Below are 15,749 nucleotides of genomic sequence, written 5' to 3' on the forward strand. Positions count from 1 at the left end.
GGATGAGCTTAGAGAGATTAATTGTTATAATTGGGAAGGGCCACGGGAAGAAAAATGAGGCCGGGTTCTGACAAGAAAAATTCAAGAAACTATGGAATTATGTGATAAGAACTGTAATTAGATTTGGGGTTTGGAATATAGAGAAATAACTGCGTAATTTGAAAAAGTCTATAAAAGAGTCAGGCTTTAAAAAGGGATCAATATGAAAGGCTCGTTTTTGTCTCTCTTTTCAGTGTGTGTCCTCAACCCACCATGGTGATTTTCAATAACACCACATCCTCCTCCTCAAATTTCCTCCTCACTGCATTCCCTGGGCTGGAACAGGCTCGTATCTGGATCTCCATCCCTGTCTGCTGCCTCTACACCATTGCCCTCTTGGGAAACAGCATGATACTGCTTGTCATCATTGCTGAACAGAATCTCCACAAGCCCATGTACTATTTTCTCTCCATGCTGTCAGCTGTTGATCTGTGTTTGACCATCTCAACCCTCCCCACCGTGCTTGGGGTCCTCTGGTTTCATGCTCGGGAGATAAGCTTTAAGGCTTGCTTCCTTCAGATGACCTTTGTACATGCCTTCTCCTTGCTGGAATCCTCAGTGCTGGTAGCCATGGCCTTTGACCGCTTCATGGCCATCTGTAACCCACTGAAGTATGCCACTGTCCTCACAGACATGATGATCATGGTGATTGGACTGATTATCTGCCTACGTCAACTAATTTTTGTATTTTTCATGACTCTAGCCTTGAACAATGTTTCTTTCCATGGAGGCCAGGAGCTTTCCCACCCTTTTTGCTACTACCCAGATACAATCAAATATGCATATTCCAACCCCTGGATCAGCAGCTTTTTGGGCATGTTTCTTCAGCTCTACCTGAATGGCACTGACTTCTTGTTCATTCTTTTCTCCTATGCCCTAATTCTCCGTACTGTCCTGAGTATTGTGGCCCCTAAGAAGCAACAAAAAGCTCTAGGCACTTGTGTCTGTCACCTCTGTGCTGTCACCATTTTCTATGTGCCAATGATCAGCCTGTCCATTACACACCACCTCCTCAACTCTACCTCTGTGGTGGTCTGTAGCATTTTGGCCAATGTTTATTTGCTCTTACCACCAGTACTGAACCCTATAATTTATAGCTTGAAGATGAAGACCATCCGTCAGGCTATGTTCCAGCTGTTCCAATCTAAAAGTTCACGAGGCTCTGATGTAATGAGTCTTAGAGGTGGATAAAATTGAAGGGGAAAATTTGCCAGTACACAAATTATATTTAAGGAGTTTTCATAGTGTAGTGGTTATCAAATTATATTTAAGTAGAAAAAGGATTTGGGTTCATTTCATCCTCAGGCACTTGGATTACTGAAGCATTTTCAATTAAATTTTAGGAGCAAGAAGAAGAAAATAATTTTCCCCTAAGCTTATCAAAATGTTAAGAAAAACCACTACAATTCAAAACCAAATTAATTATGTATATGTTACTCATTTAAAACAATTACATGGACTCCAGTGCACATTAAAAACATGATACGATTATTTGTTCCAGCTGAAAAATTTAATTATCAACATAAAAATGATAATTCTTAGACCAAAAATAAATGACAATAATTTTATTTTTGCATTCGGCTGAATAAAATCATTTATTACTGTGGTCAAATTTCCTAGAGGCAATAAAGATTTTTATTATGAGCTGGTAGATAAAACAGTTACAGATATGTGCAAAGGTATGTACTTAGACATCTTTGATTTAGAACACTATGAAATTCTTACATTCATTTCAATTCCTAGAGTCACCTCTAGAGAGCCCCATCTCCTTACAAATGTGCTCTCTAAGCTTCTACTTTTCCATTAATCCCTGTTCTCCTTAGTTAAAGTGAAATTTTCACAGATCCAATTGCTATTTGTTATATCTGATACAGGGTGCAGCCCAGGGGGGGCCCCCCAAAAGAAAAGATTTGGAATGGTGTCCAGAATTCAAAGTGTGTAGGAATATTGGAGAGACACATAAGGTGTCCTCCTCCCCTACCCCCCAGGGGGAAGAGACGAATGGAGTAGGGCCATTGAGAGCTGTTTTGCATAGCAACAGTTCTGCAAGTAACCTCTGGAATGATTATTTAACATATCTATAACCTTTAACTGGTTTCATAGATATGTTAAATAGCTGTGACCAAGTTTTTGAGCCAGGGAGAAGGGAGTGGCCTGACCCAGGAGGTAAGTAGGGGCTGCATCCCTGAGTGAGAGTGCCTGCGTGGGAGCTTGGAAAAGACTGGCTCCGGGACATGAGGGGATAACTGCCCAGGTGAAAGGAAAAACCACGCAGCTTTGCCAGAATGGAGATCCCTGCAGCCAGGTGAAGAAGAAAGACACGCACTTTTGGTGGAGTGCGGATCCCTGCAGCTTTGGTAGAAGAGGCCCACACAGCTTTGGGGTGCCCCCTTTGGCTGAGTGGCCTGGAAAGCAGGAGAGACTTTGGAACTGGGTACAAAGAACTCTTGCCAGTGGACCATGAGAGGGTACCACAGTACTTTGGATTAACTAGAGATCCTGCCTGACACAGCTGACAATACCAGCGGCCTGAAACACAGATGTGTGCTCTTTTCCTGATTTACGGTACCTGGAGTTGGGACAGTGGGAGAAGGGAGTGCTGTGTGGGTGTAGGTGTATACCCTAAAAGACTTTGATATTTTAGTGGAGGCATTAGGTCTGAATAGCATTAAATAAACATTTCATTTCCTTTTCACAAATCTCTGGCATTGAGAGATCTTTCCAATTGGCGGCGGACAGAAGAGCCCAATAGATTTTAGTATTCTGCCCTTGGGAGGGGCCTCTATTCTGCAGCAATATTTGGCATCCCTAGGTGGGCCAAATACTGCCCCCTCTCCTGGACCTCTTGTTCGGTAACGTATCTGCCATGAGTGCAATCAACATATAAAATCATATATTGCCTTATTATTTTTCCCACTGCCTAGATATTTTAATAGTTTTGACTTTGGTTCCATAGTCCCTCCAAGTGTCTACTCTGCCTCAGGACTACACTTTTTAAAATCTATTTGCCCTTGTTTCTTGGGTTGTTCGTTTTCTATTGAGCTGTTAGGCTCTTCAGACCTTTGGTGTTCTTGTCACTGTAGAATTGCACAGTGACTGTGATGCTTTTTAATAGAAAGTCTTTGGATAACTTTTGTTTTGTAAAGAATTAACTCCTGTATAGAGTCGATACGGTGTTGGGAGAATGCTCCTAATTTTTCTTCCACACACAGAGTTATGAAACTCTGATAATTATTCTGATAATTGTTCTGCTCTCAATAATTCATGTCTGAGTTCAATGAGCCAAGCAGGTATTCAGATTTAAGACACTTGTCTCCACCCCTCCATCAACTCCTTACTCCTGGCTGACCAAGACTACTACTCCCAAAGTCTGTTTGGTTCAGCTGTCTGTTTGACTTAAGCAATGAAAACTTTGTGACTCTATTTTGCCCAACATCCAAGCCCCTTTTTTCCTAATTATTAGTGACCGTATCCACATATTATTTCTAGTTAATGTTGTTTTTGTGATTTCCCTTTTACACAGTATATTCAGGTACTTTTGATATCTCCCTGGTGTTTTGTCCCACACAGAAAAATGCATTGCAGAAACCAGTATTTTGAGTGGAAATTAAGCAACATGGGATCATCCAGAAAATAGTGCAATTGAAAAAAAAATTCAGTTTTTCAGAGTTCAAGGCCAGCATTGTAGTCAGAATGTCTCTTGGCCTCATGCACTTTCTGGGAAGTCTTTGTATTCCATTATACCACAATTTAGTATTCCAAGTTTCTATTTTCCACTTTCCTATTATGACCAAATGAATATTTATTTGGCTCTCTCTCCTTTAATAGGATAAAATATAACTACCATGCAAAAGTTCAAGGTTCCAAGATGCATCTAGTTTCTAGATATCTTGTTCCAGAGCAAGGATTAAGGATAGAAGACTTTTCCTTAGTCACATAGTCCCTTAGTAAGCCCAGAATAAAACAGCCTAAAGAAGAGAGAATTCAGAGAATTTGTAAATGTAGAGAAGGATTTTAGATATGTGATTTAGGTGAGAACTGGGGGCCTGGGAATGGGGCAGAGAGAACTGTTAAAAAATTGAGCATATTAGAAGTGCTATATTAGGTGACATGGTAGTCTCTGTGATATAGGGTGCAGCCAGGGTGAGGCCCCCCCAAAAAAAGATTTGGAATGGTCTCCAGAATTCAAAGTGTGTAGGAATAATGGAGAGACATATAAGATGTCCTCACCCCTTCCCCCCACCACAGGTGTGAGTTGTGGGGAAGGGACACATGGAGCAGGAACATGCAGGGCTGTTTTGTACAACTACGGCCTTGCAGCTAATCCATGGCATGGTCATTTAACATATCTATAGCCTTTGGTGGTCACTTGGATATGTTAAATGGCTGTAGCCAGGCTTGGAGCTAGGGGGATGAAGTCACTTCCCCAAGATGTAACTGGGGGCAGGTCCCCCAAGTTATAGTGCCTGCGTAGGGGCTTGGAGAAGATTGGCTCAAGGACATAGGATGATTACTGCCCAGACTAACGATGGCAGCCCAGTAAACTTGTATTAATACAGAAATACTGGCAGGTGTAACTGATCTTGGGAGGAGTCGGAAATAGGGGTACAGAGGAAGATGGGTGCGAGGATTTAAAAGCCAGACACAGCAGCCATTGAGAGAGAGAGCCACGCGGTTTCAGCAGAGTGAAGACCCCCTCTTGGTGAGGTGAAAGAGGGAGCCACATGGTTTTGGCAGGGTGTGGACCCCCTCTTTCCCAGGTGAAAAGGAAAAATCACGCAGCTTTGCCAGAATGGAGATCCTTGCAGCCAGGTGAAGAAGAAAGCCACATGCTTTTGGTGGAGTGCGGACCCCTGCAGCTTTGGTAGAAGAGGCCCACGTGGCTTTGGGGTGCCCCTTTGGCCACGTGGCCTGGAAAAGCAGGAGAGACTTTGACTGGAACTGGGTACAAAGAACTCTTGCCAGTGGACCATGAGAGGGTACCACAGTACTTTGGATTAACTAGAGAGGGATCCTGCCTGCACGGTGACACAGCTGACGGTGCCAGCGGCCTGCAACACAGATATGTGCTCTTTTCCTGATTTACGGTACCCGGAGTTGGGACAGTGGGAGAAGGGAGCGCTGTGTGGGTGTAGGTGTACAACCTAAAGGACTTTGATATTTTAGTGGAGGCATTAGGCCTGAATAGCATTAAATAACATTTCGTTTCCTTTTCACAAATCTCTGGCATTGAGAGATATCTTTCCAATTGGCGGCAGACAGAAGAGCCCAGTAGATATTAGTATTCTGTTCTTGGGAGGGGCCCCTGTTGTGTAGCAGTTTTTGGCATTCCTAGGTGGGCCAAATATAGTATTGCCCCTCCCTCGGACCTCTCGTTCGGTAACATCTGTGGACTTTAGGGAATGATACAAAATGCTAATATTTGTCAATATTCATGATTTTGAGCCCAGGCATTGGTGTGCTTAGAGAGGAAAAATGGCTTCTACAGCAGCTAAGAAAGGCCAGTAGTGATAAACTAGGAAACAGGAAAGAAGAGAGTGTTACATAAAATGGAGACTGTGCCTGAAGTCAACCTGTGCAGAGTAGAATCCTACACCGCACCCTAACCTCCCTCACCCACATTTGTGGCAAACATTTACTGCAAAGTAACTTCCTAAAAACCATACTAAACCTTCCTAGGACAAGTGTAACCAGTTCAACCACTTTTGCCCTTTTCATTCACAAATATCCCTCTTCTGGGATGTGGCTCCTTTGTTTTCTGTAAAAGGTAACCACCTAAAGCAAACCTGTGCATAGTAAATGAAGACCATCATGGAATGTGCTGAGAAACCCAATAAAGGCTGGTCCTGGCAAGGGTTGCAGCTTTTGCTCCTCTTGAGAGAAAAGCCAAGTCGCCCATTTCCTCCACAGGACTTGGTAGTCCATGTGAATGTCTCATTTCATCCCTAATGACGTGGACACAGGCCCGCAGTGTCCATATCAGCAGTTCTCACTGATAACAACGGCTCTTTAACTGCTTGTTGGGAAGACCTTTCTAAAACTTTTTGGGTGTTTTTTAGATCCCCAAGTATTCACAATTCTTAAATTTAAAAATATTTGGAAAAGAGTTAATATTTTTTCCCCTAAGTTTGGTGCCAAAAATCATTGGTAGCAAAAGCTAGTATGAACTGATATGAATATGTTTATGGTCATTATAAAACACCTTTTCATAAGTGTGATGCCAAAACGTATTGGCTGCAAAAGTTGACATGAACAGATGTACATATACTTATGGTCATTATTTATTGAACATCGAGTAAACGGTCCACACATTTCACTTCAGAAATATAGTGTGTTTGTATACAGGATAATGCCTCAGGGGTTGGTGTATCTTTTTAAAGTATGAAAAATTATAAGTTCCAAAGGTTTTAGATAAAAAAACATAGAAATGTGCAATCACTTTTTCAGTTTTATAGTGGTCAATATGTAACACAGCATGCAATGTGTGCATTAATCTTTTATTTCTGTAAATATACTTTTCACATCTGGCTCAAAATATAATGCATGTGCTCAATATAATTTTTTTCTAAGTAATTGTTAATAGAACATGAATTTGTTCTTTGTTGTTACTTCAAATATGTTTTTAATATATTTAGAAATTGTTCTGGTTGTAAATGTCACATATACACATATAATTCTCCATGCATATACAGGGTTGGGCAAAGGTGGGTTTGCAGTTGTTAATGTGGAAAATAATACAGTGATTAATAAATAATAATGCAAGAATAAACTGTGTTTTGCATTCTCTCAACTTTAAGCCTACTTTTGCCCCACCTTGTATTGTATATCATTAAAATTTTGAATATATTGAGAAACAGAAAAGTATTAAAGAGATTAAAAATCACTCATAATCCTACTAATGAGAGACTATATGACCTATGATCTAATCTTTTTTAATAAGCCAATATATGTACACACATACATATTTATAAACTAGGCTAATAGTGTGTATTCAAATGCATATCTTATTTATTCACTTGACATTATTCATTGTTTTCTATTATATCGTATTTTATATCAGACTTTACTTTCTCATGGAAGCTTTCCTCTGGTTCTCTGCTAAAATTGGCAAGTTGTCATTCTTTTATTTGTGCTCTTTTCTACATATGCTTAAACTTACCATACTTTACTAGGTGAATTTAATTACTTGTTTATTTGCTTTCCCCACCACCAGATTGTAAGCTCCTTGATAGCAGGTCTATGTTTCATGTTTTATTTAATCCTTAACATCTACTTCAGTGCTTAGTAAATACGACTTAGTGGTTGATGCTGTGTTGCATAGATGGGTAGTATTTAATATCAGTATTATTTGTATATAAAGGTTTATGTGACCATTTTCTGTTATTCAACATTTCTGTAGTTTAGAGTACTTTTATCATAGAAAATAATGCTCTCTATATTTTTTATAAATATCACACCTGTGATTATGTTTGTTAGATTCCAAGAACATGAATAATTAAATATTGAAAGCAGTAAAATGACAGTTGCTCTAGCTTATTGGATGGATGAGTTTGTGGGCTCTGGAAACATATTGCCTGGATTTAAATCCAAGCTCCTAATGCTTTACTTTATTTATTTATTTTTTAAAATATATTTTATTGATTATGCCATTAAAGTTCTATTTCCCCCCTTCATTCCCCTCTACTCTGCACTCCCCTACCCCACCATTCCCCCCTTTAGTTTATGACCACGTGTCTCAAGTTCTTTAGATTCTATGTTTCCCACACTATTCTTGCCCTCCTCCCTATCTATTTTCTCCCCACCATCTATGCTACTTATTTTTTGTACCTTCTCTTCCCTTCTCCTTTTCCCACTCCCCTGTTGCTAACCCTCCCTGTGATCTTCATTTCTATGGTTCTGCTCCTGATCTAGCTGTCCTCTTTGTTTTTGTTTTAGGTGTGGTTCTTAGTAACTGTGAGTTTGCTGTCCTTTCACTGTTCAGCTTTTTAATCTTCTTTTTCTTAGGTAAGTCCCTTTAACATTTCATATAACAAGGGCTTGGTGATGATGAACTGCTTGAATTTGATCTTATCTGAGAAGCACTTTATCTGTCCTTCCATTCTAAATGAAAACTTTGCCGGATAGATCAATCTTGGATGTAGGTCTTTGGATTTCATGACTTGGAATACTTCTTTCCATCCCCTTCTTGCCTGTAAGATCTCTTTTGAGAAATCTGGTGGGAACTCCTTTGTAGGTGACTGTCCCCTTATCACTTGCTGCTTCTAGAATTCTCTCTTTCATTTTAATCTTGGCTAATGTAATGATGATGTGCCTTGGTGTGTTTCTTCTTGGGTCCAACTTCTTTGGGACTCTCTGAGCTTCCTGGATTTCCTGGAAGTCTATTTCCTTTGCTAGATTGGGGAAATTCTCCTTTACTATTTGTTCAAATAAGTGTTCCACTCGTGGCTGTTCCTCTTCCCCTTCTGGTACCCCTATAATTCGGATATTGGAGCGTTTAAAGATGTCCTGGAGGTTCCTAAGCCTCTCCTCATTTTTTTGAATTCTTATTTCTTCATCCTTTTCTGTTTGGTCATTTTTTTCCTCTTTCTGGTCCACTCCTTTGATTTGAGTCCCAGTTTTATTTCCATTACTATTGGTTTCCTGTGAATTTCCCTTCATTTCAATTAGTTTAGCCTTCATATGTTCCTCTAATTTGTGACTAAAATCAACCAGTTCTGTGAGCATCCTGATCACCAGTGTTTTGAACTGTGCATCTGAAAGTTTGGCTATTTCTTCATCACTTAGATTTATTGGCTCAGGGGCTCTGAGTTGTTCTTGAGTCATGTTTTGATCTGTTTGTGCCTGTTACATGTGAGGATGTGTTCACCAGGGTGGAGCTACCCAGGTTGCTGGTTTGTGATGCTGTATGTGCTTTATATTTGTGTCTTATGCCTTAAAAATGTTGCTTAACTTTTCAAAACTCTGTCTTCTTAATCCACAAAACAGGGGCAGGTAATAAGATCTAACTTTCTACAGCCTTGAAAAAGTTATTAGAGTTAATACAGGCAGATTTATAGCTCAATGACTTGTACCTGGTAAGCACTAAACATATCCTATGTTATTATCATCTAAATTATAAGTATTTAAGTGTTATTTATGTATTTAATTGCTTTTCAATAAAACACACAACACTTTTTCTGCTTTTCCATTTTTGTTATCTCCTTAGAAAATTCTACAGAGTAGAATTGTGATCTGGTGGGGCAACCATCTACAGAGTACTTAATTTATGTACATATGTTTAAGTAAATTTAAAAATTATTTTTGTATTTATTTCTAAATTTATTTTAGCTTATTTTTGTGTGGATAAAAGTTCAAACAGAAATATGGTTTTTAAAATAGGTTGTAATTTTTTCTACTACTATTATTTGAATAACCAATCTATTTTCAACAATGTTCTGGTATTCCTTAACTACATGTTATTTTCATATCACATATAGTATATTGTAGTACGTTTATTTTGTTTTTTCTTTTTCTTATTGATTTTTGAAGAAAGTACTCACAATTTTCATCTGTTTAATAAATGTCACCATTATGTGAAACAATTTTTTCCTTTTTTTGTCCTATATTCTGCACTTTACTCTTATAAATCTATTTTTAGAATTGTTTTAGTAAATTCTCAATAAAATCTTACTTGAACCTTGATTGAAAATGCGCTAAACTGTATTGTAATTGAGAGAAACAAATACATTTTATCCTGTTCACTATTCTGATTCAGAAATAACTTTTATTGAGATCTTACCACTTGGGCTGTTTCTGACTTTTAAAGATTTCAATTTCTGAGTTGAGGGCACATTTAAAAAGGATAATAAATATTCCTCCATATTTCTTTCATGACAAGTTTTTCGCTTTTTTTTTCTACTTAAACAGGACACAAGCTGTTTTTCAGGGTAGGCTTTTTTGACTTAAAATTTACAGTTACTTCTTACTGATTTGGCAACAGGTTTTCTGTCATTTCAGTTGTTCTATGAGCTTGTAATTTATCATCATATTCTGCAGCAAAGGACTTTTTTTGTTGCTGTTATGATTTTTTCTAGACAAGTTGGAAAATGTCATTTATATACACTGTACAAGTACTGGAGATATGCCAACAAATTTGATGTGTACAGTTCTTTTGAGAAAACAAAACACGAGTAAGAAAGACAGACATGTGAACTGATAATTAATAGCATAATTGGAAACCACCTGGAAGGAGGCACCAAAGGTTTTCCCTCCCTTCCTGGATTAGACCATGGGTGTCAGACATGGTTGGCTATTGAACATGGCTATTGAACGAGAAGAACTCGGTTGAACTCACCTGGGAACACACAATATATAAGAATATTTATTCATCAGAGAACATTTTCAAAATGATTCTTTAAAACAGAAGTGATGTTAATTACTTGTGAGTTCACCTCAGCAGTAAAACATTGAAATTTATTACCAATGGTTTTCTCCCTGTTCACAGTACAAAATTTTAAGGGTTGGTTGACCTATTCTAAATTTTATGTTTTGTATCTTTGCCTACTAAGAAGTACTTGCAAATAACAGATAAATAAGAAACAAATAAATTTTACAGAAAATAATTCTAGATAGCCAATCATGTTTAGTTTGCTATTTATCTTTTTAAAATGGAACCATATGTACATGAATATGATTTCATATTGCTAACTATATGGTCATATTCTGCTAGTTTAAAATGGTTTTTAGCTTGTTTAGTGTAATTGAATTATCATAATTAAGAATACCAAGTACCCAAACAAACATGAGAGTCATTACTTTAGAACCTATATTTCAAGGTAGCGAATCAATAACATCAATGCTTAAAAATTTCTCTGCTACTAGCTTTTCTATTTCTCTCCAGTAGCAAAATAGTCCCTCTGCTCTCCTTTTAGTAACTATAACTTTTTAGAGGCCTTTGTATAGAGAAAAAATGGCTATATTGAAGAGAGAGTTCATAGTCAAAATTCAAGGCTTAGGGAACTGTACATTAAGGAGAACCAATGGTCATTCCTATGCGACTGTTAAGGAAAGTGCAAAGGGATAAAATCCTCAACCAACTCTTCTGACAACAGACTTCTTTCACTTAAATGGGAGATCAGGAATTTGCATTAAATTGACTGAAGACTCCTCAACAAATACAACATGTCTGAGGCTGCTTGAAAGAAAATCAGTAACTGGACTGGGGCAGCATCCTTTAACTTCCAGCTCCTTTAGCATTCATTCTCTATAAGGGGGCACAGTCTTAGCTTCCATGCACATTTATCCCAGTGCTGCTAACAGTGTCACTGAAATTCTGTCTCAGTGGACTGACTCATGATTTTAATAATATTGCCCATGTCGGTCTCAAGCTCACAGACATCAGAGCGCCCTGTCCATATGTTGTGCTGTTTCTAAGAATGATTAAAAACATGAAGATGAATCATTTATAATACTTAAATAGAAAGGTATTATTTAATTCTCTAATTCTCGCTGACTCTGCCTCACTTTTCCCCATACCTTTATTTTAGACCCAACTTTCCCAGAATTTTCTCACGAATTTGCCGTGTCTTTACACAGTATACAATGGGGTTCATCAGAGGTGGCACTACCAAGAAAATGTCAGCAATGAGGATCGTGGCACTTGGGGACTCGTGCTTGCCAAAGTGGTGCATAAAGGCCAAAGCAGTGATGGGCACGTAGAAGATGAGCACAGCACAGATGTGTGAGACACAGGTGTTGAGGGCCTTGAGCCGTTCCTTATGGGATCCAATTCCCATCACGGTCTTCAGGATGAATACGTAGGACATAGCAACAAGCACACTGTCTGACATCATACATAGGGCAACAAAAAAACCATAGAAAAAGTCAAGTGTGTTGTCAGAGCAAGCCAGGTTCATGACATCCTGATGGAGACAATATGAGTGAGAAAGCAGGCTCTTCTTACAGTATGTCAAACTTTTGAGAGCTAAAGGAAATGGAAGCATTAAGAGCATGCTTTTAGTGAAAAACACCAGGCACAACTTAGCAACTCTGCTATTGGTGAGGATGGAGCTGTATCTCAGAGGGTTGCGTATGGCCAAAAAGCGGTCAAAAGACATTATCAGAAGCACTGAGGACTCCAGATCCATGAATCCATGGATAAAGAATTCTTGAGCAAAGCAGACATTTGGGGAAATTCCAGTAGCATTAAAAACAAAGGTCCTTAGCATAGTGGGAAAGGATGAGAGAGAGAGGCCCAGGTCAGCAGTAGCCAACATGGAAAGGAAATAGTACGTGGGTGCATGGAGTGAGGGTTCTGTCCAGATCACAAAGAGGATGATGCAGTTGCCGAGGATGGCCACCAGGTACATGAGGCAGATGGGGATAGAGATCCACACATGAAGGTGCTCCAGTCCTGGGATTCCAACCAGGAAGAAGGTGGTGACCTCAATGTTAGAGGAATTGAGAGTGTGCATGATAAATCTGTTGGAAAATATTTATTCCCAGATCTGAAGTGGCACTTTCAATGTGTCTATTACATTCAACCTCCCTCCTTTCAGTGCTTTGGTCTGAGACATAAACAAAGAAAATACAATTTGAGAGATTTCTCATATTAAAGAATGAGATATTTCTTATAAAGACAATTGATGATAGTCAGATAATGTAAATTGACAAAGAGAACCAGAAATATAAGTACTGACTTGATCACTCACATTTCTTTACAATGTCCTCAGAAAAAAATACCCACATGAAGAGCAGTTACCTGCAAATAAATTCCCCCTTTACTTTTAGGCTTGCCCATCCATATTCCCAATCCAATGAAAAAATTTTATAGTCAAGCTGATCTACAAGATAATGCTTTTTCCTTGTTTCATAGTGATCCTAGAACTTTTTTAAAAGATGAAACTGCAGGAATTAGATTTTTAAAATAGTCAATAGTAAGTGGTTTCTCTTTTTTTCCAGAGATTTTTGCTTCAAACAATTTTCAGGCCAGGCCTGGAGCTTCTAAATGTGATTTTACTTAAAAGGCGACTTTTCTCACAATTTCTCCACAGGAAGCAATACAAAGATAGGATAGAAAATAGGTTGTGTGAGCTTCACTGTTAATGCTCTCTTTACAGTGAACAGATAGAATGTCCTTAAAAATAACCAATCCATAGCAGTTTTCTCCATCCTTGAGCCTGGGAGGAGAGAAGGGATTCTTGGACTTGGTCTACAGTTCAACATAGACTATATAACGTGGCTTAGTCAATTGGACTGTTGGTGATGAGGAAGATTGGTATTGTCTAAATCTATTTTCTTCTGACATCCTAAAATACATAGACGTTCTATAACTATATATTTTTTCACAGACAAATGAGATACCTATGTACCTTTGAGACGTTCCTTTTTATGGAATTAAGTTAATCATGGACAATGAGTTTCCAAGATACAGGCAGTATGTTAGCTTCTATCCTTTTATCTACAGAAAGTGAGGGTTTAGTTGAGAGGCTCTGCTTTGTCAGTGGACTTTTGGCAACAGTGTCTGGAATCAGAAACACAGCTTTTCAACTGGTTCATTCTCCAAAACAAGACATGAATAAGTTGTCATTAAGGACCAGTCTTCAAGGAACCGGAGCTGTCTTCCCAAAACAATAAAGCAGTTAAGTCATGATCTGGGTTAGGTCACCTCCTCACTTCTAAAATTTCCAGTGTGAAAGTATGCAGAGGTCTTTTAGAACAGCGTTACAAGCTCTTTGGTAACTCTAATTAGGTCAACTTGAAAGTGGCCCGCTCCTGACCACTCCAAGCAGAGTTCATGTACCTCTACCATAACTTGCATTCCAACTCTAATACAGTACTGAAATTGTCCCATGATGTGTTATTTGCTTATTTGCCTTCCTTAGTAGCCAGTAAGTTCATGAAGATCAGTTTGTGTCTTACTATTAATGATCTTGATATTAGCAACACCAAGCACATTTCCTGACAAATAAAGCATATTCAATCACTATTAATTGAATCTTATTAAACTGAATTGGTTTACATTCTGTGTAGTGGAGGAGGAAGGGGACTTACCACACAACACCAAGCAATTGTCAGAACATGGGCAGGACATCATAAAATTATTCAATTCAATTCTGACACTATCTATTCCGAGATACCACTGTATCCTGCAGGTTAAAGGCTCAGTACTACAAGATAACCGCCCCCCCCTTTCCAACTTCAAGTGGCAATAAAATTCCGGGTTATCAACTGTACTTCTGATCGATTGGCTACAGATTGGAAGGTTCCACCACCCTCTTGTTGGACTTTGGATGCCAGTCCCAAGTTCAGGTTCTGCTTGTGACCAGCTGGCTATAAATCAAAAGTTCCCACAACTCCCACCTTGGGTTTGACTTATTTGCTGGAGCAGTTCACAGAAATAAGGAACCCATTTACTCACTAGATTATCAGTGTGTTATGAGAGTACATAACTCAGGAACAGCCAGATGCGAGAGATGCACAGGGCAAGGTATATGGCAAGGGCTGGGAGCTTTCATGCTTCCTTGAGTGTGCCATCCTCCTCCACATCTCCGTGTTCACCCACCTGAAAGCTCTCCAAACCCTGTCCTTTGGGGCTTTTATGGATGCTTCTTTACATAGGTGTGATTGATTAATCATTGGTCATTGGCAATTTATTCAACTTCTCACCGCCCCGCCCCAGAGGTCAGAGGTCAGGAGAAGACCGAAAATTCCAACTCTCTAATCCCAGGGCTGGTTCTCCTAGTAACCAACCCTTAAAATAGGTGAGGTCCAAAAGTCACATCATTAACACGACAAAAGACTCCTTTCTTTCTCCTATCACTTAAGAAATTCCAACAGAGCTCAGTGCTAAGAACAGGAATTAAGATCAAATGTGTATTTCTTATTAGAAATCACAATAGCACAAGGACAAATTCATTTAACTCACAACACATTAACCTCCCTAAATATCCCCCTGCTAAATCAATCTTTTTTCAGCTTGGATTTAACCCTCTGGCTTTGGAAGGATCGGAAATGCTGTTTGTTTCTTGTCTTTCTCTTCCTGACCCCTGGGGCCTTTTTTCAACTTTGTTCTATATGCCATTGTCAAAGTTACTTTTAATGCTGCTTCTCCTTTCCTCCCTGCTTGTTTGCAAAACTTGTCTAAGTAATATATGGATTAGATAAACTTTTATTTAAAGGTTCAATTATCAAAATAAAAGCAGCAAAATCATAAATGGAAAAGTTTTTTATTATGCAACTTATCTCTCATTTCTTTGGTATTTTCCTTCAGACTTACAATAAAATCTGTAGTTTCTAATGTAGCTCATAAGGAGGAATAGGATAAGGCCTCTAGAAACCTCTCTGGGGTGCTACAGCCACATTTCTTTGTGCCACTCCTCAAACATTGCAACAGTCTTCCTGTCTCAGAACTGCTATACTTGCTCTTTCCTTGGCTCTAATCCCTGTTTCTCAAAGTCACATCCTCAGGGAGGACCTCCCTGACCAGTATAGTCATACTCTATTCCATTCTTCTTATTTCTCTTAAATAGTTCTCATGTAGTTTTTTACATAAGAAGGCAAATTTAATTGTCTTTGTTCACCTCTGGCATGAGGACTTATAAGAACTTTATTATCATATTTCATGGCCCCAAATTTGGATTTTTGTAGCTTGGGCTCTGAAGCTGCTTGCAAGGCATCATTTTGTCCTTTTGGGCTCCAGAAGCAGCAGACCCCCGCCCGCCCTGTGCTGA

The 15,749-nt window shown here is 38.8% G+C and overlaps 2 protein-coding genes across 2 annotated transcripts; one reads left to right on the top strand and one right to left on the bottom strand.

Annotated features, from left to right (window-relative positions):
• Positions 1 to 240: 240 nt before the first annotated feature.
• LOC119055755 (olfactory receptor 51T1) lies at positions 241 to 1,230 on the top strand. Its single transcript, XM_037154027.2, has one exon. It carries the CDS (start codon positions 253 to 255, stop codon positions 1,228 to 1,230), a length of 978 nt encoding a protein of 325 aa, XP_037009922.2. The 5' UTR covers positions 241 to 252.
• Positions 1,231 to 11,555: 10,325 nt separating this feature from the next.
• LOC119055777 (olfactory receptor 51A7) lies at positions 11,556 to 12,491 on the bottom strand. The gene has a single exon (XM_037154049.2). It carries the CDS (start codon positions 12,489 to 12,491, stop codon positions 11,556 to 11,558), a length of 936 nt encoding a protein of 311 aa, XP_037009944.2.
• Positions 12,492 to 15,749: the final 3,258 nt, after the last annotated feature.

The sequence above is a fragment of the Artibeus jamaicensis genome, unplaced genomic scaffold, assembly GCF_021234435.1.
Source record: "Artibeus jamaicensis isolate MK-2021 breed Jamaican fruit bat unplaced genomic scaffold, CSHL_Jam_final contig_69, whole genome shotgun sequence".
NCBI classification, from domain to species: domain Eukaryota; kingdom Metazoa; phylum Chordata; class Mammalia; order Chiroptera; family Phyllostomidae; genus Artibeus; species Artibeus jamaicensis.

Coding starts and splice junctions, on each gene's coding strand:
- LOC119055755 (XM_037154027.2), top strand. CDS start 253: ATGGTGATTTTCAATAACACCACATCCTCCTCCTCAAATTTCCTCCTC.
- LOC119055777 (XM_037154049.2), bottom strand. CDS start 12,491: ATGCACACTCTCAATTCCTCTAACATTGAGGTCACCACCTTCTTCCTG.